This window comes from Peromyscus leucopus, chromosome 20, assembly GCF_004664715.2.
Source record: "Peromyscus leucopus breed LL Stock chromosome 20, UCI_PerLeu_2.1, whole genome shotgun sequence".
Classification (NCBI taxonomy): Eukaryota; Metazoa; Chordata; class Mammalia; order Rodentia; family Cricetidae; genus Peromyscus; species Peromyscus leucopus.
The window spans coordinates 33202603-33229504 of NC_051080.1; the positions used below are offsets into that span (position 1 = coordinate 33202603).

The 26902-nt window shown below is 53.2% G+C and overlaps 1 protein-coding gene across 2 annotated transcripts in view; it reads left to right on the forward strand.

The window, feature by feature from the left end:
* The window catches only part of Mroh1 (maestro heat like repeat family member 1), an 80753-nt gene extending 53993 nt beyond the window's left edge, over positions 1 to 26760 (forward strand). The window contains exons 15-44 of one of the 2 annotated variants that reach the window (XM_028870952.2): positions 228 to 335; positions 645 to 789; positions 1025 to 1065; positions 1356 to 1497; positions 1819 to 1871; positions 2343 to 2450; positions 3016 to 3135; positions 3430 to 3552; positions 5131 to 5277; positions 5354 to 5380; positions 6063 to 6185; positions 6395 to 6474; positions 6668 to 6782; positions 6873 to 6968; positions 7512 to 7616; positions 8581 to 8716; positions 8816 to 8928; positions 10011 to 10163; positions 16584 to 16738; positions 20100 to 20265; positions 20746 to 20942; positions 23894 to 24031; positions 24293 to 24407; positions 24769 to 24915; positions 25051 to 25239; positions 25511 to 25666; positions 25764 to 25898; positions 25967 to 26069; positions 26143 to 26208; positions 26554 to 26760. In XM_028870952.2, coding sequence (XP_028726785.1) covers positions 228 to 335; positions 645 to 789; positions 1025 to 1065; positions 1356 to 1497; positions 1819 to 1871; positions 2343 to 2450; positions 3016 to 3135; positions 3430 to 3552; positions 5131 to 5277; positions 5354 to 5380; positions 6063 to 6185; positions 6395 to 6474; positions 6668 to 6782; positions 6873 to 6968; positions 7512 to 7616; positions 8581 to 8716; positions 8816 to 8928; positions 10011 to 10163; positions 16584 to 16738; positions 20100 to 20265; positions 20746 to 20942; positions 23894 to 24031; positions 24293 to 24407; positions 24769 to 24915; positions 25051 to 25239; positions 25511 to 25666; positions 25764 to 25898; positions 25967 to 26069; positions 26143 to 26208; positions 26554 to 26639 — 3588 coding nt within the window. In that variant the 3' untranslated portion in view covers positions 26640 to 26760. The remainder of the gene's footprint in view (positions 1 to 227; positions 336 to 644; positions 790 to 1024; positions 1066 to 1355; positions 1498 to 1818; positions 1872 to 2342; positions 2451 to 3015; positions 3136 to 3429; positions 3553 to 5130; positions 5278 to 5353; positions 5381 to 6062; positions 6186 to 6394; positions 6475 to 6667; positions 6783 to 6872; positions 6969 to 7511; positions 7617 to 8580; positions 8717 to 8815; positions 8929 to 10010; positions 10164 to 16583; positions 16739 to 20099; positions 20266 to 20745; positions 20943 to 23893; positions 24032 to 24292; positions 24408 to 24768; positions 24916 to 25050; positions 25240 to 25510; positions 25667 to 25763; positions 25899 to 25966; positions 26070 to 26142; positions 26209 to 26553) is intronic. The other variant, XM_037197597.1, reaches the window with a different exon arrangement.
* Positions 26761 to 26902: the final 142 nt, after the last annotated feature.

The following is a 26902-nucleotide window of genomic DNA, read 5'->3' on the forward strand; positions in this document are numbered from 1 at the left end:
TGCCCCATCGGGTCTGGGAATCCCTGGGATTGTCAGTCTTACACAGAAAGCATGTTCTCTCCCTGAGCCATCTTGCCAGCTTTTCTGGAGTGATCGTAGCACACTTTATGGAAAGTAACAGGCTGTCAGGGGCAGGTTTTTCTGTCAGCCTTTTCCTTTCTCGTGCTAACCTGAGTGTGTGGACAGGCCACCCATCTTTGTCCTCACTCTGCTGCCTCTTCCCCCAGCCTGAGAAGCCCGGCCCTGATGGGGAGGAGCTGGCAGCAGACAGTGTGCGGGCGGTCAGTATCCGCACCCTCTACCTGGTCAGCACCACAGTGGACAGGATGAACAGCGTGAGTGTTGGTGTCTTCAACTCGAGGCCTGCTGCCTGAGCTTTCCCTTCCTGAGATTCCCTGCCCTCCCCATCCCTGACTGGGTAACAAGTGAACAGTGGAGTGGAGGGTGGCCTTGAGAGGGCAGGGGCTGACCAGTGTTCGGGGGACCTCTCAGCAATGGCAGGACACGCTGTCTGTCTCGGCTTGCGGCCCTCTAAAACTGCCCTGCTCCTGTGTAGATGTGGAGACCAAATCCTCTCAGCCCTACCGCCCTGGAGGCCATGCCCAGTGCTCGCAGTCCACAGACCGTGGCCCTCTGTCCCTCAGGTCCTCTGGCCCTACCTGCTCGAGTTCCTCACCCCAGTGCGCTTCACTGCGGCCCTCACCCCACTCTGCAGAAGCCTTGTGCATTTGGCCCTGAAGAGACAGGAGGCAGGGGCAGATGATTTCCTCGTCCAGTACAACTCGAATGGTGTGGAGGCCCAACCACCTTGCACCTGACCCCCGCTGGTTCCATGCCCTCACACCTTATCCTGTCAGCTCTCTGGCCCCGCCCTCGCCCCTGCCTCTGCCCCTGCCGCTGATCTCTCCCCCAGCTGCTGCTTCTGCATGATGCCCCACCCCAGCTGCCTGCTCCTGCATATGACACCCATCCTTTATCCCACACCTATTCCTGCCTTGTAACAGTTTCCATGTTTCTTGTCCAGCAAACCTCCCATCTCCCTTCGCTATGACCACAAGACTGCTGGTAAGCAAAGGGTCTGTGTTGTGTCCAAGCACACTGGCTGACGCCATCCTTGTCCTTAGTGGGATGTGCTCATAGGTGTCAGCTTGACCATGGTTACTCTCTGTGCCTGAGTCCCTGTCCGTTCTTGTGGCAGGCTATGATCCTTGCCACGTCTCATTGAGATGTCTCCCACCCTGTGTTTGCTGGCTTTTCCTTCATTCCTGGGAAGCTGGGAAGTTGTCCTGCTACATCTCCACCAGGAGGGTCAGGTGACTCCATGCTTAGGCAACCCCCTTCCTCCCCTCCTCCAGGTTGTGTCTTCTAATCCCTACCTGGGAGATGGACGTGGGGCAGCTTCATTGCGCCTCCTCAAGGTTATGCATCAGAACATCCACCCTTTGCTGGGCCAGCGCTGGGAGACAACCATGCCTGTGCTGTTGGAGCACCTAGATGGTGAGGCCAGCGAGACTAAGGAGCCCATTAGCCATCCCTGACCCTACTTGTACCCGTCTGTCACAAGGGCTGACTGGTATAGGCCGGGTTTTGTAAACTGGAAGAAATAATCTTAGCTGTAATCTAAGAAAGAGCCTGGCTGTCTCACGAGGTGTCACCTGGTGAGATGTGGGAGGTGGGTGCAGCCTGTGGTATGATTGGCTGCTGCATTCCTCCTGGGAGTTCCCAGAGGCAAAGAGGTGGGCACTGCAGATCCACTCATGAATGTTGGGGTGAACCTGCCCAGCAGGACCCCAGCCAACTGGGTTACGGTCATTTCAGAGCACACTGAAGAAACCTTGTCACTGAAGGAGTGGGAGGAAAAGCTCCTAGTGGTGAGTGATGGACAGGAGGCCAACCAAGGGCCTGTCTGGGTTGCTCGGGGACATTCCGGGCCTGGGCATGGAGGGCTGGGGCAGCCGGGCATGTGGGGCTGGTGTAGTGTACCTTTCGAGGGACTTGTTACCCGACTTCACCTGGTGGTGTGACCAGGGAATGGGCTTAGCAGTAGGGGAGTCTGGGGTGAGGATGGTGGTGGGCCTCAGATTTCCATGACAGGGTTCCTACCCTCTATCAGCAAGCACCACGCTTGAGGCCCTTTGAGCCATCCTAGCCACAGAAGGTGGTCTTCCCTCCTTCCACTGTCCCCAGCCTAGTTCAGAGGAATTTGTGCTTCAGCACGTCTCATAGCTGCCCACCTTCAAAGATCACTTACTAGCAGGAGTCACCATGAGGTTATCATGTGACGTCCCGGGCCTCAGGCCCCCCTCCCACAGCCAGCCCCTCACTGGTGCTCTCATCCACAGTTCCTACGAGACACCCTGGCCGTGGTATCTGACAACACGTGGATCTGCCAGCTGAGTCAGGAGATGTGCAAGCAGCTACCGTCTTACAATGGGGCACCTCAGGAGAAGGTGCCCGAGACAAGCCAGCTGGGGTCAGGGGGCTCCGCACGGTCCCAATGCTCAGCAACTCTGCTTTCAGTATTAGCTCTTTCCTGTCTGTGCCTTTGTCTCATGACTCCGGCAGCCCTGGCCAACCCAGGAAAAGCAAGTGGGATTAAGATCCTCTTCACTGCAGCTAACAGCTGGGGGTGGGGCCTGGTTGCCTGCTACTTGTTTCTCAGACATAGCCCAGGGCTCACCCTTCCATCCTCATGGGGGACCCCTCCTGTGTCCTGCTTGAAATACAGTTAGTTCTCCAAGGGGCCGGACATAGTGGTTCACACCCTTAATACCAATACTTGAGAGGCAGATGGATCCCTGAGTTCAAGGCCAGCCTGCTCTACAGACTAATTCCAGGGTAACCAGGGCTATACAGAGAAACTCTGTCTCTAAAAACAAAAACGACCAAAGAAAAGAGAGAGAAGAAAAGGAGAGAAAGTAAAAGAAGTACAGCTCTCCATGAGCAGTGCCCCTTAGTGCAGGTGTCTATGTGCTCAGGAGTCAGGTGCATCTGTCTTCTCTGCCTCTGTTCCAGAATTTCCTGTATAAGTGCATAGGAACCACGCTGGGCGCTGCTTCAAGTAAGGAGGTGGTAAGAAAACACCTTCGAGAGCTGCTGGAGACAGCCAGATACCAGGAGGAGGCAGAGCAGGAGGTAGGGAGCCCTGCTGCCCAGGGCTGCCAGGCCGTAGGCATCTCCCTCCTCCCAGGCAGCTAGCCAGCGCATGCTCATGTGTGCTGTGAGCATATAGGTGCATGAATGTATGTGTGGTACACTACCTGCTTCCACACTTGTGCTCATGTGTATACAGTGTGCCTTTGGGTTTATGTGTGCATGGTACTCTGTGTACATGTGTATGTGTATTGTGTGTCTATGTTCCTCCCCACACAGCATGTGGGCAGGTGGGCCACCTTGCCCAAGTGTGAGCATACCTGTGTGCCTCCCCAGGGCCTTGCCTGTTGCTTTGGGATTTGTGCCATTGCTCACCTTGAGGACACTCTAGCACAGTTGGAGGACTTTGTGAGGTCGGACGTGTTTAGGAAGTCCGTCGGCATCTTTAGCATTTTTAAGGTAAGGAGGGTCACTACCCAGAATGGAGGCCTGGGCGAGTAGATCCCTGTCTGTGGCTGCCCTGCTTTTCAGCGTCTGGTAGGGTGGGTTCCTGCTCCTCTGATTGCAGCTCTCTCTTTTCTCACAATCAAGGCCAGGTGAGTACCTCAGGCTCAGAGTGAAACAGAAAAGCACCTTGTTGTGCAGCCGCTTGGCATCCTGTATTCCCTCCTCTGGGCCTGGACTCCCCTCCCAGCAGAGGGCATCCCAGAAGCAAATCTAGCTGGTGACAGTGGCCTGCCTCCAGGTGTGGGCACTGAGAGGAGTTCTGAGTGGCAAGGCTGTAGGCTAGTCAGTTTTGTGTTGCTATGACAAATACTTGAGAAAATCAACTTTAAGGAGGGAAGATTTATTTTGCCTCCCAGTTTCAGAGGTTTCAATCCATTGTTATTTGTCGGTTGATTTAAGGCCTGTGGTAGGCCAAACATGGTGGAAGGGCTCACCTCACATTAGCCAAGAAACAAAGTTTGCTTGCCTTTGTAACAGCTCTTACCCATCCATGATGTTATGAGTCTGTCAAAGGGTTAGTCCATTGATGAACCAGTCTCTTGCCGAAGGCTTCCACCTTAAACACTGCTGCTCTGGGGACTTGTGAACTTTACAGACATTCCCAAATATTGCACCTCTAACCATTGCAGCATGGGGATACTTGAGCTTTGGGGGCAGTTCTTACCTGAGCCACACAAGTGGAGAACTGAACTGTACCCTTCTTTATGGCCAGGTGTTTCTAGATTTTTTTTTTTAATTTTATTTTTATGTGTATCAGTGCTGTGCCTGCCTGTGTGTCTGTGCACACCTGGTGCCACTGAGATCAGAAGAGGGCGTTGGATCCCCTGGAACTGGAGTTGTGGATGGTTGTGAGCCACCACATGGATGCTGGGAATTGAACCTGGGGACTGTGCAATAACAAGTGCTCTGAACTGAGCCATCTCTCCAGCCCCCTCTATCTCTGTCTTGAGACAGGGCCTCAGTATGTAGCCTTGGCTGGCCTAGAACTTGATGTGTAGACCAGATTGGCCTCAAATTCAAAGAGTCTGCCTCTGTATCCAGAGTGCTGGGATTAAAGGTGTTCTACCATATGTAGATGTAGCTGCTGCCCACCTTTTCTAATGTTGATATCTACAAGCCTCTCGGGCAGAAGGCTGGTCTGCAGTCACATGGTCTGCAGCCATAGCCCTGCCATTTCCGGTTGGTAGGCCTCCAGCTTTTCTTTTTACTGTTCCTTTCCTCCTTGGTCCCACTGCCTCAGCTCTTTTCCTGCAACCAGTTGGTTCCCAGTGGGCCTGTGTGGGCACCTGATCTGACCTTCTGCCATCCCTGGGTGCGGCCTCTGGTGTTCCTGGCTGGCTCTGAGTTCTGAGGCCCAGAACTCGCTGGGCCTCCTGGCCATGGTGGTCCTGGGGGGAGTGTCCTGCCCACTTCCCTTTGGAGTGGCACTTCAGGAGCTTTAGAGTACAGAAAGCACACTGCCAGGCAAGGCTGCCTGTGGAGAGTCGTTCCCTGAGTACCTGATACCCTGCTGATCTCTCTGCCTCCCAGGACCGAAGTGAGCATGAAGTAGAGCGAATGAAGAGTGCTCTGATCCTGTGCTATGGGCACGTGGCTGCACAGGCCCCTCGTGAGCTGGTGCTGGCCAAAGTCGAGTCTGACATCCTCCGCAGTATGTTTCAGTGCTTCAATACTAAGGTGAGCATTGCAGCTGTCTGTGTGGGCTGGTCACACAACTCCAGAGCCTTAATTTATTTCACTTTTTGTTGTTTAGGTTCTGGGAATAAAGGTAGAGACCAAGGTATAGTGTATAGCAACTGTATGTGAACTGTGCCTTTTCTCTCTCTCCTCTGGGCTGGGCTTTGGGGCAGAGCCAAACCCAGAACTCGCTGGGCCTCCTGGCCATGGTGGTCCTGGGGGAGTGTCCTGCCCACTTCCCTTTGGAGCGGCGCTTCATGGAGCTGTAACATCTAAGCTCCTGCTAAGGGCAGAGCAAGACTTCTTCTGCCTCGAAGCACTAGGGCCCGGGCTACATGCTTGAAGTCAGCTGGTAGGCCACCCATAGCTGTGCCCCACACAACCCAGCGATAGCTCTGGGCGCCTTTGGCTCTGCTCCCAATGCTTTTGGATCTGCCTTTCTCTGTGCCCCAGAGAGCACCTAGGGGAGGGCTAGTTAAGCCCAGAGCTATTGAAAAGGGCCAGAGAGGTTCCCTTGGTCTCATTAACATACTTCTCCTGTGATATCCTGATACTAACCTGACAGGCCTTTGTGAGGGGCAGTTGGCTCTTCCTGGAGAGTGGGGAGCATTCCGGGGGTGGGATTGGTGAGGTTCTTTTAGTTTTTTGTTTCTCAGCCCATAGGAGTAGCAGGGCCTGGCACTCTGTGCTCCGGCTTCTGGGGCGGGGCCCAGCCCTGTGGCTGCTCTAGACACAGCAGCTCTGGGGCAGGTGTGCAAGCTTTCTGCAGCCAGCTGTTCCCCTAGGACCCAGCCCTGAAGCTGTGCCTCGTCCAGAGCCTGTGCATGGTCTGCCAGGCCATGTGCAGCAGCGCACAAGCCAGTTCCTTTCAGTTCTCAAGGAAAGCAGAGCTGGTAACGCAGATGATGGTGAGTTCCGGGCAGCTGCTGCTAGCAAGCCGTGGGGGCGGGGCCTGGGGAGGCCGAGGGATGCATGCAGTGACGCAGACTAGGGGGCTCGGCGGGTGTAGACAGGCCTGCCTCCCAGAGGCTCAACCACCCACTTAGTGTGAGAGACAAGGTGAGCAGGGAGGAAGCTGATGCCTCCTCTGAGGGCCACTTCTGTGCTGCCCCTGAAGGAATTCATCAGAGCAGAACCCCCAGACTGCCTAAGAACACCCATTAGGAAGAAAGCCATGCTTGCCTGCACATACTTGGTGTATCCTTTCCGGCCTCTGTGGACTCTCTGGGGCCTGTGGACCTGTGTGCAGGTGTATGGACTGCATCGTGTATCTGAGGTATTCCGAACATAGCAGCTGCGCCGTCCATGCAAGCCCAGGGGTTTCTGGGTGGGCGCAGGCTGGAGAAGACATCATGGGTTCATTTATTGGGGCCCTTAACCTGCTGCTCAGCAACTTGGAGCCTGTATTGGAGGAGCAGTTACAGGCAGATGTGATCCACAGCTGCTTACACAGTGTCATGGCCCTGCCGCCTGAGCCTGAGGAGGAAGATGGCACCTGCCAGGAGGTACTGCCATTTCCATGGGAACGGGGAGTGAGAAGGCCCCTGAAGGAAGTGGGACCATGCATGGAGCTGGTGACCTGACTCTCCTTCCAGCCTCTGTACCTGGACACGGTGCGTGCCCTTGAAGATTTGTTGACAAGCCTGCTGCGGCGGAACATGACCCCCCAGGGCCTGCAGGTCATGGTTGAGGTGTGCTGTGGGCATTCGCTGTTGTGGTGATGGAGCTTGGTCGTCCCGTCCCCCCGTCCCGTCCCCCCCCCACCCACCTCCCCGCCGTGGTTAGGTACTGCAGAGACAGTGTGATAGTCTTCGGGGGAGGGGTCCTTCCGCCTGGCAACTCTGACCAGGTAGATAGTGCCTCTGCAGCATTCTCTGGAGCCCGTGAGTCCCGGCTGCAGTCTGCAGCCACTTGAGGCAAGCAGGATGACAAAAGGCACGCCCTGCTGTGGTGCTCTTCCCATTCCTCCCGTGGTTGCCGTGGGCTGGGGCAGCACCAACCCCTAATCTAGGCACCTAGTCCCTACTAGGCCTGGATCACTCTCAGCCACCCCGCGTGGGCAGGGGTGAGCTGCAGCAGATCCTGATGTGGGAGCCACCCTAGGTCCCACTCGGGTCCCTGAGGCTCTGAAGCAAGGCCCAGCAGGGATGCTGAGCTTGTCCTTGGGATGTGGGTTTCTGCACTCCTGGGTTCCTCCCCCAGTGGACACCTGTGTCAAGTCCATTCTTGTACAGCACCTGAGCCCATGGATCAAGTCCCCGAGGGGTCATGAGCGGGCGCGGGCACTTGGCTTGGGCGCCTGCCTGCTGCACTTCTTCCTGGAGCACTTGCATGTCAGCGTGAGTACTGGACCCGGACCTCACCCTCCTTCCGTCCCTCATGTCCCGGAACATCCTCTGACAAGGACAGAGGACCTGCCATGGATAGGACTGCCCTAGACTCAGCTCAGGGTGAACCAGCCGCCCCTAGAAAGGATGTGTTTAGATCTTCACCGCCGAGCCACTTAGCTTTGATTGGCACTGGCAGTGTTAATCAGAACATTTTCTCAGGAACAGATAGTGAGTGGATTTTTACAAACATCTTTTTGTCACCTATTGGAATCATCGTGGGGTATTTCTCATGACAGTTTTGTTTTTGTTTTGGTGTGTGTGTTTATGTGGTATGTGTGTGCTTTTCCCATAACCATGGTCTGACTGGAGTTTGTCTTGGTTCACACTGACCTGAATCTAACCTCTCTGGGAACAGCAGCCACCTATCCCTAGGTCTTGCATCCTGAAAGTCCCCTTTCTTGTCTGGTGACTTTTGGGATGTGGAGTCCCTGTACTGGGCACAGCTGGGAGGGGGCCAGGGGAGGCATGGTGTGTGTCCTGGGGGCAGGGGAGGGGGAAGTTGTTCACAGCCTCTAGCAGGAAGGAGCAAGGCTGCTCCAAGGAGGGAGAGAGCTCAGTCTCTAAGGGGAGCAGAACTTGAGTGGTGGACTGGGATCCATTCAGGATAAAGGGGTACCTGTTTCCCTCCCCCATCCACAGATTTATCATCTGGGGAGGGTCATCCAAGGGTGGTGGCCGATTCAGCAGAGTACTTGTGCCTTCTTCTCTGCAGCTCAAGTAGAAGCTCCCACTCCCTACGCTTAGGGAGCCAGGTGGACCAGGTGTGAGGGGGAACGTTTTCTAGGGCCATCAGCCACAGGGCGGGTCCAGGCCACACAGCTTCTTTCTGAGCCCTACTGGTGTAGACTGTACCTGACTATCCCCCAGAATTCCACAGCCCACTCACTCCCCTCCACCTTCCATCTTCCTCCAGACCTTGGTACCCTTCCACAACCTGGGTCTCCTCATCGGTCTCTTTGCTCCGCGGTGTGCTGACACATGGGCCACCACCCGCCAGGAAGCTGTGGGCTGTGTCCATTCCCTGCTGTACTTGCAGCTGGGCTATGAGGGTGAGCCCTGCTGGGGACGTGGGGACCGGAGAGGCAGCAGTCAGGGGACAGGGCCAGACTGGGATCACCAGGGAAGCCTCAGGCAACTCCTGCCCTTAGGCTTCTCCAGAGACCACCGTGACGATGTGGCTGAGCGGCTCCTCACCCTGAAAGATGGCCTCGTGCACCCTGACCCCACCATCCTTTTCCACACTTGCCACAGCATAGCCCAGGTACTTACGGGATCCCACGGCAAGAAGGAGGGAGGGGCTGCGGTGCCTGGGGCTAAGGGACTTCCCAGGAAGTACTTGTTACCTCTAGCTCAGGGGGCCCTGAGGGGCAGCTGTAAGCAGGATTCATCTAAGGATTGATTGTTGTCTGGGTCAGCACTGCCATGTGTCTCATACCTGCCTACTTTAGAACACCACAGTCTGGGCAGGATCAAGATGGGGTGGGTGGTAAGGTCTTGGTGGAATGCCTGAGAGGGATCTGAATACTTTGAGATCCAGATGTCTTTGGGGCTGCCTGCTCCCTGCTCCCCAGCTTTCTACTGAAGATGTGGGTTTCTAAAGAAGGAGGACATGATGCTGGTGTGTATGTGAATGCCCTACCCAGAGTTGAAAACTACTCAGCCATATGCATGGTCTAGCGTGGGCCCTGTCTTTGACTCCAGCTGGCTGAGGCACTGTCCTACAGCATTTAGAAGTTAAGAAGTGGGCCAAGATGTCTTTCATACCCTATATATTGTACTCTCTGGGTACCATACCCAGCCTGAACCATCTGACCATATGTCTAGTCTGAGGCTCAGCAAGGCTCCAAGGATGGAAAAATTAGCTCTTCCCTTAGCAAATCCATCTCTAACCCTGTGTATGAACATTGCTGCTCTTCTTGGTATGGCCAGGATCTCTGGCAGAGTCTGACAGGAGGGGCCTCTGGGCCCTTTCTGGAAACACTCAGTGCTAGGGAGCAAATACCCAGCCCTGAGTGGGTCAGAAGGAGCTGGGCTCTGTAGTTGGGGTTGGCACTGTGATGTTCTTCCGGCGCATTTGTTGGAGCTGGAGGGTCACTTCTGGGCCTATTGAGGTGGGGAAGCTGTAGGCCTGTCCTGGTCCCTGTGTCCTAGGCGTTCCAGAGCAGCTCCACACAGGTCACTCTCCTGTCCTCTGTTCAGTCCCAGCCCAGCGGCTGCCCAAGGACCACCTTCCTGGAATAGTCCAGACTCAGAAGGGTGAAGAAGGGAGAGTAAACTCGTGAGTTTTCCCCGGGAAGCAGTTTGGGCTGACCCTGCTTGGTTCTGGTATCACCCTTCTCCCAGGTTATTGCCAAGCGCCTCCCATCAGATCAGCTCATCAGCCTCTTGCTCACCATGTTTGAGAGCCTGGGAGACCCGGACAAGAACTGTTCCCGTGCATCCACAGTCATGATCAACTGCCTATTGAAGGAGGGAGGCAACGTGCTGCTGGAAAAGGTGGGTGCGGAGCATGTTTAGGGGACTAGGGTGAGGCTGAGGGCAAGGCTAGGGCTGGGTACCCTAGGCTCACCTGCCTAGATGCCCCTGTCTGACTCCTACCTCTCTGACTGCGTCTATTCTGGGTCTGATTTGGACAAATCTTTTCTTATCTGAAGACCACTTAGAACTTGATAAAAGCAACTCTATTAAGAATTTAAGGTTGGGGATTTAGCTCAGTGGTAGAGCGCTTGCTTAGCTAGCAAGCGCAAGGCCCTGGGTTCGATCCTCAGCTAAAAAAAAAAAAAAAAGAAAGAAAGAAAGAAAAAGAAAAAGAAAAAAGAATTCATTTAAGCCGGGTGTGGTGGCAGAGGCCTTTAATCCCAGCACTCAGGAGGCAGAGGCGGCAGATCTCTGAGTTCCAGGACAGCCAGGGCTACGCAAAGAAACCCTTTGGGGGCTGGGGAGAGGGGATTTAAGAGGAAAAAAGTTGCAAGTCTGGCATGCTTGGACCCTCTCTGTCCTTGGAGTCCCAGCCATTTAGGAGGCTTAGCAGGGAGGATCACATGTGGCTAGAGCTGAGGAGAGAGAGGCAGCTAATCATGGTGGTACACACCTATAATCCCAGCACTTTGGAGGTAGAGACAAGGAAGATCAGGGGTTCAAGGCTAGCCTCAGCTGTATAGGTAGTTTGAGACCAGCCTGAGCTACATGATGCCATCTCACATACACCCCAACACACACACACACAAACCCCACAAATACTAACATTGAGCTGATACTTGCTAAGCTCCTGATCCTCTAACCAGGGAGAATATGGGTACACTGGGTCACCCAGGTCCCGGGGAGATTGCCTACAGAAACGCCAAGTTCATGCACAGGACTGCTGCTCTGCTCCTGCTTTGTACAGCCTGTTCACCGTGCCTAGAGGGCTGCAGCCCACACCTGTCTTCTCCTGGTAGTTGTTTCCAAATGTGTCTTGGGAGCACCTGTGACTGGACATTTGGTGTGCAGTGGGAGTGAAGTGTGTCTCTGCCCTCGGTCCCTCTAGGTCTGTTAGGCTCCAACAGGCTGGACAGCTGTAGAGTAGAAGATTTAGAGTCCTGGAGGGACTCAGCTCATTTGCTGGGGGGGATTTTGAGATTCTGTATCTAATTGAAGTATCCCAGAAAGAAAAGGAGCTGGAGTGTCAGTTCACACAGTCATCCCCAAGGAGAGTCACTTGCCAGCTTCTGAGTCTTCCCTGGCCCCAGGTGACACCCCGGCCCCCTCCATCACCCAAGTGTCTCACAAGTGGTGTGAAAGTGAGGTCACTCCTGCCCCTTGTGCTGGCCCACTGCTTGCTCCTCATTATGCCTGTCGCATTGGTTCGTCTTCCATCTCGGAGCACGTAGCCATAGTCCCGACTGTCGGTAGAAAGCTGTCTGAGGTCACATCCCAGTTGGGACCTACCTGGAGAGTGGCGGTGGTGGTGGCTGCAGGGCTCCTCTTTCTGTCCTTTTGTGATGGGCTTATGATATTCCGTATTAGGATTTAATTTGCATTTTCTGGTGACTGACAGCCAATTTGATGACTTCTTTTGTGAGGACCATGGTCTTTTGCCCATGTCCATGTCTGTGCTCCTCTTACTGATCTATAGGAATATTCTGATTCTTCTGCTAGTGAGTATATCGGAGGCAGGAACTAACCAGTGAAAAAGAAGGGAGCGTCTAACAGAAGGGCCCTCAGACCAGGGGTTTCACGTGCTGCCCCTCTAGACAGGAATAGTATTCCTGTGCCATTGGACAGCTGACGGAAGAGGTTGATGTTGTGGAGATCCTGTCTGATGGGATCCTGGAGGGGAGCAGAGCAGGAAGGGGGAGGGGCACAGTGTGCCGCTTGGGTCCACCTGGTGAGGCCTGGGTTTCCCGAAGCCACAAAGTCGGACATCAAGGGATCCTCTGGTAGTTGTACAGATGGAGGGGAAGAATTGGGCTGGAGGTGGTCATCACCAGGTACATGTGGCCAATCCACATGCTTACCTGTCATCCAGTGGTAGACATCTGGGTTATTTCTACTCTTGGCTAATGTGAATAAAAAGTCAGTGAGCACAGCTGTACAAATATCTTAAGTCCTTGTTTTTATCTCTTTGGGTGTATGACCAAACTGAAAAATATTTTAAGGATTTAAAAAAATATACTTACTTAGGGCTGGAGAGATGGCTCAGCTGTTAAGAGCACTGGTTGTTCTTCTAGAGAACCTGAGTTCAGATTCCCATCGACCACATGGTGGTCACAACAGTCCATAACTTCAGTTCCAGAGGATCCCGTGCACTCTTCCAATCTCCTCAGATGCCAGACATGCATGTGGTGCAGACATACATGGATGCAAAGCACTCATATACATAAAATTTAAAAAATCCTGTTTTTTTAATTAAATTTTTATTTTAGATTTATTTATGTGTATGAGTATTTTGCCTGCATGTATGTATGTGTACCATGTGTGTGCAGTGCCTGCAGAAGCCAGAAAAGGGCCTTAGATCTTCTAAAACTGGAGCGACAGTTACTAGTCATCACATGGTGCAGGCAACTGAACTCGGGTCCTCTACGAGAGCAGCAAGTGCTCTCACCAGCTGGATGACCCTGGTTCTGATCTATTTATTTATTCATTCCTGTGTGTGTGCGCGCGTGCGTGTGTGTGTGTGTGTGTGTGTGTGTGTGTGTGTGTGTGTGTGTGTCTGGGAGCAGGGGAACTTGTGAGTACCTGTACAGTAGCACACCCGTAGAGTTCAGAAGACACCACAGGGTCTTGTTCTCTCCTTCCACCATGTGAAATTGGAAGCATCCAGTTCCAGTCCTCAGGCTGGACAGCAATCACTTTTACTTTTTTCTTTTTTTTTTATTTTATTTTATAATTTAATTTAATTTTACATATCAGCCACAGATTCCCTTGCTCTCCTCCCTCCGCCCCCCCCCCCCACAGCCTTTACTCTTGAGCTGCTTGGTGTGGGCATTGGGAACTAAACTCGGGACCTCTGTGAGAGCTGAACCATCTCTGCAGTCGCATCACTGTGGCTTTGATTTGCGTTTCTCTGATGGTTAATGAAGGTGGGCATCTTTGTATCATGTATCTATTGGCCATTTGTGTATCACCTCTGGAACACGTTTATTCAAGCCAGTTGTTGTTGAGACTTTATTATTAGTGTGTGCAACAGCTTGAGTCAGTTCTCTTCTGTCTTTATGGGAGCTCTGGGGAATAAATTCGGGTCATCATGCCAGTGCCTTTAACTGCTGAGCCCTCTGCTGGCCCTGGGAGGTGAATGGGCCTGTCACCTTATAGTTCTTTATACATTTTGGATATTAACCCCTTATCAGATATATGACTTTCAAATATGAGCTTCATTCTGTAGTAACTTCAAAGTATATCAGTTTGTCCTTTGGTATGCGACAGTTTTGAGGTTGATCTAGTCCCGCTTACCTCTTTTATTGCCTGTGCTTTTGGTGTGATGTCTAAGAAATCATGGCCAAATGCCATTATATGTTTGTTGTTTTTGTTTGTTTGTTTCTTCCTCAAGACAGGGTTTCTCTCTGTAGCCCAGGCTGGCCTCAAACTCACAGAGATCCGCCTGCCTCTGCCTCCCAAGTACTGGGATTAAAGGCGTGCACCACCACCGCCTGGCTTGCCAGATCCGTTGTTAAGGAGGCTTTGTCCTGTTTTCTTCCCTGAGCTGTATGGTTTTGGGTTTACCTTTGCTTCATAGAGCCAGGTGTCCTTGCATGGTCCTGAATTACAGAGCCCAACCAGTTTAGACTTTGGCCTGTCTCTGGCATCTCAGTCATCAGGTAACTTGGCATTTCTGTAGCATCGGTCCATCAGGGTCATGGGAATCCTCTCTACTCTGAGAGACTCAGACAGGAACCTCTTACAGACAGGCTGGTGCTGTTGGACATCTGGTCTAACTCTGAGTCAGTGTGGTTCTGGCATGCAGCTGACTGAGGTCCCACCGAATATACCATGATTGTGAATGAAGCACCCTGTAAAGCTGAGTGTGAGACAAGGTGGGGGGACAGAGCAGATCTTCAGCACCTGTGTCAGGCAGAGGGAGGAGGGTCTTCTGTGGGTCAAAATCGAACACAGGAAAGAGGAAACATATGCTAATGCAAGTGGCTGGGGGACAGAGACGCTACCATGTAAAAACAGGCTGCTCAAAAATCAGAGTGAGCCGGGCGGCAGTGGCGCACACCTTTAACCCCAGCACTCGGGAGGCAGAGCCAGGCGGCTCTCTGTGAGTTCGAGGCCAGCCTGATCTACAGAGTGAGTTCCAGGACAGGCACCAAAACTACACGGAGAAACTCTTGTCTCGAAAAAACAAAAAAAGAAAAACAAAATCAAAGTGAGGGCTACACGTGACCCAGTCCTCCACCGCTAGAAACACTCCTGGATGCACACAGAAACTTACACACAAATGTTCACAGCAACATTGTTCATGAAGATGCTATCAGTTTGTGAATGAGAAAGAAAATGTGGTCCGTCCGTATGGTGGAATATTATTTTACCATATGGAGGAAGAAGTCCTAACACATCCGCAGTGTAGATGAACCCTGAGAGACATTGTACCTAGTGAAAGCCAGAAAAGAAGAGCACCGTGCACTGTGTGATCCATTCATATGAAATGTCCAGAGCAAGCGGGTCCACGGAGAAGAACGTAGATCCGAGGTTTGAGGGGCTGGGAAACAGGCAGGCTCATGAGGACAGAATTTCTTTTGTGGTTATGGAATTTCTGAAATTGGAGGTGCGATTGTTCGCATAGCCATCAGGGGGCTGGCGCTGCTGCAGTGGGACCACGCCTTCACGCAGCTGATGCAGACAAATGACGTAGACCAAGCCGGTAGATAGGGCAGGACTACTCCCGAGTGCTCAGAGCAGAGGATGGGGCCACAACCCAAAGGTAGACAAAGGTCCAGAGACCAGACAGAGCCTGCCGCCTACTTGGCCAGGAAGTGGGGTTCCGTGCCGAACTTAGAAGTGGACTCCTAAGTCAGAATAATGAGGAAACTGCCCCCACTGTAAGGCCACCACACCTAGTCACTGCTGTCATAGTGGGTAGAAAAGTGCTTTGCAGAAATACTACCCTGAGCAGTAGGCCAGGAACAAGGAAGGACCAGTGCTTAAAGATCTAGAGACTCAATACTCCTTGTCACAACTTAAAGGGGCTGGGAGTATGGCTCAGTCCTAACATGATCGCAACAAACACAACTTCCCCCACACAGTAACAACCAACAGACTTCCCAGAAGCCGGAACAGGAAGCTTTCACTTGCCAGTGTCCAGAGGCCGCTTGAGGCCACAGCTGGGTCAGGACACAGAGCCAGAAGATGAAGGTATAGATGAGCAGGTAGATAGAAGGAGGCTACCCAATGAGGGAGCCATGGGGGATCTACTTCCTGTACCCAAGGCCATCCAGTGACTCTAATGTCATGCTCACACCTCTGAGCCCTGTAGTTCCCCAGGGAACTAAGTGCCCTGTGTAGTCCACATTGATACTCAGCCTCCTGTACCCTTCCTGGTTTCACCAAGGAGAAAGGGTCTGGCCTTGACAGTTTCCACTGGACCCAGAATCTTCCCAGTGTCTGTAATTGCCGAGGAACTTTCTGTTTCCATCTGCTTCGCTTCTGTAATCTCTACATATGGCTTTGGCTTCATGTGTTGTGGGGCTGGGAGTTTTTCTACATCTAGAATCAGAGAGGAGATTCATAAGCTAAGCCCTGCAAGGCTGCCTAGGGGTAGGCCACGCTTTGGAGAATAACTGAGGCTGCAGGTCTGTCCACTCCAGGTAGGTAGTTCTAAAGGGAGTTCCTGGCCAGAGTTCCTGCTCACTTGTGTTCCCCAGTGTCTGTGGTACCTGCTTTGTACAGCAGCAAGACACCCAAAGCTCAGGCAGGTGTTGTCAGGCCCTGCCCCTCCTTCTCCAAGTCACCCTCTAGCCCAGTCTTACTCGGGTCCATGGCTCCTGTTTTGTCCTCCCTCTCTGCCTCCTAGCCTGATTTCTCATATGGGTCTTGCCTCTAGCAGACAGTAGCTGAGTTACAGGGACACTCTAGAGGCTCAAGGAGCCCCTCACACTCCACTTTCCCCTCCTCTGTAGTTCTGGGGCTCTAATGTGAGGTAGTCTCCTACATATTGGTAAATGCTCTACCACTGGACCATGGCCTACTTCTCTCTTCTCGTGTGGGATCTAGGCTCTTGTTCTCAGCCACTCATACCCAGGGGAGCATTGCCTTGAACCTTTCCGCCATAAGCCTGTGGCTTGCAGTCAAGAGCTCTGGACTTCTAAGGACTTTCCTTCTCATAGTCTGGGGTAGTGGGGCCCTTCCCCGTCATGCCTGCTGTGGACACGTGCCCTGGGATGTTCACAGCTTCAAAGCCTGACTGCAGCATCCCACTTGAGCCTGTCCTGTCTGCAGGTACCTGAGATTGTGAGTGTGTTGCGAGCCAAGCTGCGGGATACCCAGGAGGAACATGTCCTACCAGCTGCCCAGCACAGCGTGTACCTCCTAGCATCTCAGCACTGCGAGGCAGTGGTATCCAGTCTCCTGGGAAGCCCCCTGCCCTTTGACAGGTACTCAGTACTCTCAGCTTGTTTGGTGGAAGCCATCCTCCAGCTTTGGGGTTTTCCTGCATGGCACAGTGTGTGCTCCTCCAGCACCTCTCCCCCACTTCTGCAACCTAAATTTTCTGCATGAGTCCCCACGGACCTGGGCTTGTGGAAAAGATGATCACAGTGCAAAAGACTACCTCTCAGGTATCCAAGGCATCTGTCCTCTCCAGATATTTTAGGATTCCAGTTAAGATCCTTCTGGGACCCGAGCAGTGGTGGCATGTCTTTAATCCCAGCACTCAGGAGTCAGGCAGATCTCTGAGTTCAAGGCCAGCCTGGTCTACAGAGCAAGTCCCAGAACATCCAGAGCTGTTACACAGAGAAACCCTGTCTCAAAAACAAAAAACGACAACAACAAACCTAAAACCTTCTTGGGCATACCTGCTAGGCCAGGTTTCCTTCCCATAGCTCTTCATGGTGGCCACTGTCCTTAGCCTCCTCTCAGGCTCTAAGCCTCCTGCTATGATTTTGTACTTTACTAGAGTACTCATCACCTGTGAGCAGAGCCCCACCGTGACCACTGTGGACCTCTCTAGGAGCCTAGGAACCCTGTGTTCACCCTATATCCAGAAGTCTCCCACCTCACCAGTCTTGAAACCTTTTCTTCTTGCCTGCCTTTCTTTTCCCTTCCTGCACCCTATCCTGAGGCTATGGGGTTTGGTGGTCTCATCTTTCTTTGTAGTCTTGGTTGGGGGCAGAGGTTATCCTTGAGGCCACTACTAGACCAGGCCACTACTGGCATGGTGCCCACCTTTGCTGGTGCTGATGTTAGGGCACAGGATGCATGGCTGTATCACTATCAGCTCTTGTTCTTATCAAGCTGGGAGGCTGTGCATTGAGAGTGAGTGTGTGTGTGTGTGTTCTTGGAGGCAAGAATAAGGCGTAGTATCCTTTGGAGTTATAGGTGGTTGTGAACCATCCAAAATGGGTGTTGGGCTCTGAACTCAGGAAGAGCACCAAGCACTCTTAACTACTCCTGTGGCATCCTCATTTAGGTGATCTTCCTGCGGTCATTTGGTTCCCATTGAGACAGGGGTGCACACAGGAGGGCCTGCCAGTCCTTCTGCCCCTGCAGGCTTCTCTGTGCTTGCGGACCTCAGACGCTGCTTGGAGGCAGAGGAGGTATCCAGTCTCCAGGTCCCATCTGCTCGTCAGCTGAGCCTCCAACCTGCTACCAGTGTACTGCTGCTGTTCTTAGGGGGGCTTTGCCTGATCCTGAGCTTTGTGAGCAGACTGAAAAGCTCCCCCCTGCCTTACTTGCTTACTATACAGCTCTTGAGATACAGTGAGCTGGCCTGTTCTTCCTGCTGTGTAGTATGGATGGCTTTTTGTTTTTGTTTTGTTTTTTTTCTAGACAGGGCTTCTCTTTGTAGCTCTGGCTGTCCTGGAACTTGCTCTGTAGACTCAGAAGGCCTGCCTGCCTCTGCCTCCCCAGTGCTGGGATTAAAGGCGTGCGCCACCACCTGGTTGGCTGTGTTTTTATCTACACTGCTGGCCATTCCCAGGGATGTTTATAAATATTTCTACCTGGGCTGTTAAGAAATAATGTTTTAGCCATCTTTTGTAGAGTAGAACATAAAGAACCTGTCACATGCATGCAGTAGAATGACTGGGCAAGTCAGTGAGTTGTGCCAAGTCTGTGTGCCAAGACAGGGCTTCATGTTTATAAATGGTTGGGGAAAGATCAAAAGATTACTTCCTGACATGTAAAGGTGATAGAATCCAGATTTATGGGCCACCACCATGCTTATTCACAACATTTGTGATGTGCTGCTGTCTAAATGTAAAGCATTGTGAAAGTTGTGAGGTCCACAGAATCTGAACTGTTTGTGCTCTGGCCATCTCATAAACTTCCGGCCCTGTCTTGGGTACGGGTGGGCTTGGCTCTGGTGTGCAGCCAGCCATCAGGGGAACTGAGCCTGGCTTCAAGGCACTTAGGTTCTGGTATGCATCCTCCCCAGCTCAGACATGACTTTACCATGTAGGGTGAGTTCTGCCTTTCTCACAGACTTAATTGGTCTTTGGTCTTACGACCTGGAGGTTGTTTCCAATGGTATCTGAAATCATGTCACATTTCTGGCTTCTGTTGGTTGCTGTGGAGGGATCTGCACGTGCCTATCTCACTGTCTCTGTGAGATGGAGCTTTCCCCTTGGTGTGCACGCTCTGCGTCCTCCTGGTGTCTTAGCCTACCGGGCCTCTGAATCTGTACAATGCTATTGTGTAGTCTAGTTTTGTTTTTGCACAGGCAGACCTCAAATTTGCTCATAGCTGAGGCTGCCCTGAATTCCTGACCCTCTTGCCTCCACTTCTCAGGTGCTGGGATAACAAGCATGTACCGTCACACTTAGTCTCATCAGTTACGGAAGACAAGCACAACCATTTTTTCCACAGATATTTCTGTTATCTGTTTCTGAACTGCTGACTTCACCATCTACCTCTCTCATTCTGTCTTCTGAACTCTTCTTTGCTCTTCCTTCCTGGCCTCAGAGAGATCTGCCTCCTGGGTCCTGGGACTAAAGGCACACACCAACCTGCCTGGCTCGACTTCTGTTTTCCCCCCAACTCAGTTTCTCTCATCTGTTGTGTCTGGGCTGGCACCAATATGTCCACCAAGTGTGATATGTGCCTTATTTCTATGAGGTCTCTTTGGTTCTCTTAATTTCATTTCTTAATTTCTTTTTGTGTGTATGTGCATGCCCATAGAAATAAGGACACAGAACTGGTTCGCGAAGCTGGTTCTTTCCTTTCACTGTGTGAGTTCCAGGGGTTGAACTCAGATCATGGGGCTTGGTGGCAGGTTCCCTCACTCACTAAGCCATTTTCCAGGCTTCACATCTCTGAGAGTTGCTACTTGTGGTGTTTCCTAATTTCCAACAGACAGTTTGAAGTTTGTCCTACACCTCTGCAGACACATGGGCATTTCCAGTATTCTGGGCACTGCCACTAGATAGTCAGGCCATCCTGTAATGCCCGAGTATTCTCATGGTGCCTCTTCCTTGGTCCTCTGACCATGTGCTGTCTCTGGGGCCTGGAATGGATGCTTACTCTGGAGAAGCCTGATCTTTGCTTCTGGCAGCTCCTTAGAGACCCTCTGCTTCCTGCCTCAGGTCCTCTATGTACAGGCCAGCAGTCTTCTCTCTGCCCTGCGGTCAGAGGAAGGCGCAAGTTCAGATCTGACATCAGGACATCATTTCTCTCCCAGCAAGATCTGATTCTGGCATGTCTGAGCCTCGTGGAATCGGGGAGACTGCAGCATAAGGCAATGGTGGGCAGGGTGCTACAGCCGGCAGTCACTCAAGGTGCCTTTCCTTTCTGTTCCAGTCACACCTGTGCCCTGTGGCGGGCACTGGCTGTGGAGCCCAGCCTCACCACTCAGGTCTTAGGGCTGCTTCTGGAGAAGATGAGCAGAGACGTCCCATTCAAGGAGAGCCGAGCCTTCCTTCTGGGCAGTACTGCTGACAGAGTGGCTACACTGCTTCCCCTGGCGGTGAGTAGGGACTTCAGGGTCTACCTTACATGCCACCCCTGCCCCCACATGAGGCCTGGGCACCCCAAAGGCACCTGGCAGCTGTGCTGGGGCTCATAAAGACCAGCAGGTGTTAGCTCCCAAGGGAGTCCACTTCACATTTTATCCTTCGGAAAAAAAATAAACCCAGCCCAGCCACACTTTAAGCAATAAAGCAGCTGTGAGAATTTCCTCTCCCTTCTAAGGAACCACGAACAGATGGTCTGAAGTTTGCCCCCACGAAGGCCACACTGTTCCCCTGCCCTGCGCATGCCCAGAGGACCGAGCTACACAGGGCCGTTTACTCCATGGCTTCTTGGGTCCCTCCTGCCTCCCCCTAGGGACCTAAAACTTCAAGTGTACATGGGATTCATGCTAAAGCTTGGAGCCCTTTGAATCCTGGAATTAGGGGTACAAATGCTGCGTAGAGGGAGACGTGACCCTCGAGTGGCTCTGCCCTAGGCCACCTGTGCATTGTACGAGGTCCTGTCTGCCCCGTCGTCTGGAGCCGTGGTGCTGGAGCTCTACCCTCAGCTCTTCGTAGCACTCCTCCTGCGCGTCAGCTGCACTGTGGGCGTCCAACTGCCCAGGAACCTGCAGGGCAAGGAGCGGAGGAGCACCAGCCCAGCCAAACCCGCCAGGAACCTTGACCCCTGCAGGTAATAGGGGCCTCGCCTGCCATCCCATGCTTGCTTGTAAACACAGGTGGTGTGTGCATGTGTGGCGTGGTACATACAGTTCTGGAGGCAGTGAAGGCAGGAGGCCAGCTACCTGGTCCTGAAGAATGAGACTTGTCTGCAGGCTTGGAGGGACGGCTCTGCCTGCAAGAACCAAAACCTCTCCCTGTGCAAGTTAGGGTGGCCATTTGTGACACTTGAATGTTCTGATGGGTTTCCGGGTCTGTACACTTCTGGGTTTCTTTTCACCTGTGCAGGCAGCTCCAGGCTGGGGCTGTAAGGCACCATGTGGCTGTGCTGGCTGGGGCTATGGAGCGAGCACTCAAGTGAAGTCAGACTGCTGCCCTTGGATTTTTGGTTGGGCCAAGCCTCTGTGTCTTCCCAGCATAGCAACCTTGACAGGTGTTCACAACCCTGGGCAGGAGTTGCTAACGTGCCCTGGGCCCCTTGCTATCCAGGGCTAAGTTCTTACTCTTGGCTGAGTCCTAGCTGGTTCGGGCAATTGAGGCACTTGCTTATATTGCCGAGCACTGGTAGGCCATGGCATCTGAGTCCTGCATGCTACTGTTAGTCTTGCTTCATGCAACACCCCCCACCCCCCCACCCCACGCCACGGTTTGAGAAGTCGAGACCTCCAAGGGAGGCATAGCTGTGCCACCTGAACCTCAGGTTGAGGCCATTGTTCCTCCTTTCCCTCCTGCCCTAGCTCTTTCCTGTCCAGGTTATCTGGCTTTGGGTATGTACCCTTGCCGGGGACACTCAGGACTGGACAGCCTGTTCGCCCCCTACTGCCATCACCTGGGCAGGACTGCTAGGCCATCGAGCCTGTGCATAAACTCCAGTAGAAAGAAGCTGCTGTGTAGACAAGACAGCGGACCTGGGCCTGGCGTGCTGGGAGCCAGTCTGCCTGCCTGGGAAGACCCCTGGTCTGAGCTCTTTGCAGAGGACAGCTGACAGGGGTCACCAGCCATGACCCAGTGCTTTGCAAACACCGTCCTTCAGTGTTCTGTGCAGATAGCTACCGGAGGTATCTCAATTGCTCATGGATCCCTAAGCTAAGCATATACTTCCCTTAAGAGGCATTGCAGTGGCCTGAGAATAACTGAGCTGTTCTCTACTTGGGCTGCAGGCCATGGTCCACTCAGACTGGGACCAGCTGTGGCTCAAGGTTTTAGGGCAGGACCATGCTCAGTCCTCATCTGGCCAGTGGTTGGTTCTGCCCACACTGAGGATGGTTCCCACAGGTATACTGTGGGCATCTGCCCAGGTACCACAGCAGCCACAGTGCCGTTTTCTCAGTCTGTAGTCAGTGCAGACTGCCTTGAAGCAACTGGACCTTCCCTGGAGCACAGGACCTGAGGGCGGCCTTTGGGCTGTTTCACTGAGGAGTTGGCCCAGCCAGGCTGGCACCTGTAGGTGTTTCTCAGGAGTTGTTGGTGAATGGCACATCACCTAAAGATGCACATGGGGAGATGAAGCCACTCCTGTCTATCACCTCAAGCTGCAGCTCTCTAGCTAGCCCTGTGCAGGGTCCTTGTTCCTAAGACTACACTTGGTTGCTGCCCTGTTTGAGTACCCAGATGTCCCATGTTAATGTCACTAGACTCTAAACAATGCCATATAGTCACATCTCCACCTTGCCCTCCACTGGATGCTATCAGCTGAGGTCCCACATAGCATGCGGCCAGCAAGGCCTAGCCTCTATCTAGATGGGCTCTGCATGAGCTGGACCCCACCTTCCCTCTCCTACTCTACCACTTGCCAGTCACGGCCTTTCTTCCCCAACCCATGTAGGAAGTGACCACTAAGAGCAGTTAAAAGTTCTCACCGCAGCCACAGCATCACCTTTCAGTAGATGGAGCATTACTCTGAGTGGGTCTTGTGTTATCCCCACCTCCCCAGACTCCTAAGGTGATGCCTCAGAGTCGGGTGCACATAGGGTATCACAGGGCCTGATGTGAACGCAAGTGTGCAGGGGAAGGCAGGGCTGTGGTACTGGAGAGCTGTACATTTCTGCAGGGGGCGTACCCACTTTGGTGAGTCGCACTGGTACAGAAATCTGTTCAACTCTTCCCCATGGTATAAGGGCATATCTTAGCAGGGACCAAATTCTAATTCTCGCCGAGCCTAGGAAAAAGAAACGTTAGTCCTCCTGCAAGAGACTGGAGCAGGTGCTCCCCACAGGAACTTGGGGAACTAGTGAGATGAGTCGGTAGGGAACAGCCCTGTCTCACAATGCCTGCCCAGCTGTTTGCTCTCCAGTACTAGCTGAGCTGATGTTTCATTGTGGGCTCACCTTACAGATCTATTTAGTCTCAGTGAATTGAGCATAATCCTGTATGCCACCCCTTCCTTCCAGAGGCCTCTGGGTCCTCAAGGTAGACACAGGCTTTATCCAGGTCCAGGTTTAGGGGATGGTCAAGTACCTGAGAGCTTATAGAGGCTAAATCTGTGTTCTTTGTGTATAGCTCAATGGTTCTATATACTACCCTAGAGACTGGTAAAGGCCAATCTGGCTAGCTCACCTCCAGGCCAAGATTAGTCTTTCCTTTGAGTCCATTACCAATCCTGATGAGCACCCAATAGCCTCCAAGCCTGCTCCTTGAAGGACACTGGCAAGACAAGCCTGGACAGCTATGGGAGGTTTTTCTTGAATGTGCATGCAAGTGAGCTACACACCCAAGTGACTTGCCAGCATTTGCTGGTCCTTATAGAAAGGAACATGGGCCGGGGTGGTGGTGGTGGCACATGCCTTTAATCCCAGCACTCAGGAGGCAGAGCCAGGCGGATCTCTGTGAGTTCGAGGCCAGCCTGAGCTACAGAGTAAGTTCTAGGACAGGCTCCAAAGCTACACAGAGAAACCCTGTCTGGAAAAACAAACAAACAGAACGGCAGATGGGCCATCCAATACCATCCACTCTACACATCAACAGCTCTGCAGTGGATGCCCTTCAGGCCTTGCTGCTCCGAGGTGGCAGTCAAGATGTGTTGCGGTGTGTGGAACTGAAGGGAGGCTGGGAGTTGCTTAGGACCTCAGCAGGGCATGAGGATGGAGTTGCCCATCTGGCCAGGTAAGCAAGCCACATCCTATCCATGGGACATGAGGGTGTGGGGCACACCTACCTGTCAGAGAGAAGGTATTGTGGGCTGGACAAGAGTGGAAGGGTGGGAGAATGCCTGAGGAGCACTCATAAGGCCTGGGGTAGAATGCCTAGGGTTCTAGCCATATGCAATGGGAGGTAAAGTGCCCCTTGGGTTAACAAAGAAGCTAGTCTTGGGTTTGCCAGCATCCAGCTTGGCCAGCTCCTGCCTTTTGGCACCTCCTTCCCTAGTTGCATGGCGAAGTATGCAGGCCCCCGACTTCCTCTGGTGATGAAAGCACTGGCGTGCACACAGAGCAGCGTGTATGAGATCCAGAGGGTCACCTCCACTGCTTTCCTGGCTGAGGTAGGTAGGACCTTGGAGAGGGGCTATGTTCATAAGCCCTGTTTTGGAAGACGCTTTCTTCTCAGGGTCAGTGGGATGGAATGTGAACAGCCATACCCTACAGACGAGCTTGGCCTCCCCAGTCCTCGTCAGAGCTTGCTTAGCCCCACCTAGTAAAACCCTGCCTGGAGCCAGCCAGAGCTAGGCCTTAGGTCAGGTCAGAGTACCTGTTGCCAGAAGCTGATAGGCTCTGAAGAATGGGAGGCCGGGGTAGGAGCAGGCCCTCAGTTTCCCCTCTTCAGAAAACCTACAGGCTACAGTGTCTGGGCCTAGGTTGGTGGGGGTCATTTGGCACAAATGGTCAGAGCGGCTTTGCCTCCAGCTACTCAGCAGTAACGTGGTCAATGACCTGATGCTCCTGGAGCCACTGCTGGACAACCTGACAACCCGGCTGAAGGATTCAAGTGCCAGTGTGCGGCGTCTGGTGCTTCGAGGTCTGGCCAACATCGCCTCTGGTTCACCTGACAAGGTGGGCCAGCCCCCAGGAGGCCAGGAGACAATGGCTGAGTATAAGGGGCAGTGTGGGGAAGCATACTCGGCTTACAGCTGCTGGGGAAGAGGTCTGCCTGGAGGGCGGGACAGGCTGAACACAGTGGTCTTCTAGGTGCGAGCTCACGGCCCCCAGCTCATGACAGCTATGGTCAGTGGGCTGGATGATGGTGACGAACCACACAGTCTGGTGGCCTTGGAAGCTATGGTGGGCCTTGCACGGCTACTAGATCTAGTGGAGCCATGGGACCTACGCTTGGTGCTGCTGCACACAACCATCCGCATCCGGCCCTTCTTTGACAGTGTAAGCTGTAGGACACCTGAAGATCTACCTTTACCCTCTGCCAGGTCCTAGAGCAGGTGCCAGATGTACCCCTGTGAGAGTGCTGAGTTTTAAGATGTATGCTTACATCAGGTACCGCCTGGCTCCCCAGCCCCAATGATCAGATCTTCTGTGTTAGCCTCCAACCTCCTGTACTCACTATTGCATACCCACCCCAAGGCACTTTCAAATCCATAGTAAAAAGTAGGGGTTCAGAATGCACACAGGTCTGACATGGCTGCACCCCTGCTAGGAAAAAGTGGAATTCAGGACTGCATCCATCCGCCTTTTTGGGCACCTCAACAAGGCTTGCCATGGGGACTGTGAGGATGTCTTCCTGGAGCAGGTCGTGGGTGGGTTGGTGCCACTCCTACTGCATCTGCGGGACCCTCAGGCTTCCGTGGCCAGTGTGAGTGACCATTGGGTCCGGGGAAAGGGTGCTGGGCTCAGCATGATCTCCCTCAGGCCCGGGAGGAACTTGGGTACAGTACTCCATCATTTCACAGGCCTGCAAGTTTGCCCTGTGCATGTGCGTCCCTCACCTGGAGTGTGCTGAGCTGGCAGCTGCCTTCCACAAGTACCTGCAGGAGGGCCGTAGTGTGCACTTCGGGGAATTCCTCAACTCCACGTGCAAGCACCTGGTGAGTGCTGGGGGGGACCCTGCTTGGGGTGGGCTGAGGACCTGACCCCTGACCCTAGTACTCCACAGATGCATCACTTCCCTGACTTGCTGGGCCGTCTAGTGAGCACCAACCTGTTCTACTTCAAGAGCAGCTGGGATGACGTCAGAGCTGCTGCCCCCATGTTCACAGGTAAGCAGGCCCTTTTCTTAATCCCGTCACTCCTCAAGTCTGTACACCACACAGCTTATCCCACCTGCTTCAGGGTTCCTGGTGTTGCATGCAGAGCCTGAACAAAAGCCACAGGTAGACCTGGAACAGCTTATTGCAGGTAAGCACACCCCCAAATCCAGGACAGATGCCCCTCTACCCCATCCCAACCTTCCCATCTCTGTTGGGGCTTTGCTGACCCTGTAGGCACCCGCAGGGACTAAGTGATTTTCCTGGATTTCAGGATTTTTTTTTCCCCCTGTCACTGGTGACCTCATCGTCTCTAGTAATTCACGGAAACTTCTTAACTGTTCCAAAAGAGCTTAAAAAACACTAAAAAAGGAAAAACTATCTTTCCGTTGGCTCCCGAGCCCTCCCAGCAGAGGCCCGTCTGTTAGGAAGGCAGTGGGCGGCCCCACGCACAGGCCCAGGCATGTGCACAACTGGCCTGTTCCTCTGTCCACAGCCCTGCAGCTCCTCCTGAAGGACCCAGTGCCTGGGGTGCGGGAGAAAGCTGCGGAGACACTGGGCCGCCTGGTGAAGTTTGCCTGAGGCGGACTGCATTCCTGCAAGCAACGCCCCAGCCTGTCCTGCCCAGAGGACTCTGCTGCCATCACATACAGGGCTAAGGCTGGTGCCCCAGTTTATTGCCCAATAAAGCCACGTACACCTCCGTAGGTGATAGGAGCATCAATACCACTTTCCTTCTGGCTTAAGCTAGAAGGGAATCCTGAGGTCCCCTGGTCTGGGGTGCCGTGTAAGGTCAAGGCTGTGCAGCTCTCGGGGTGGGGGTCCCAATCAAGAAGGCAAGAGCA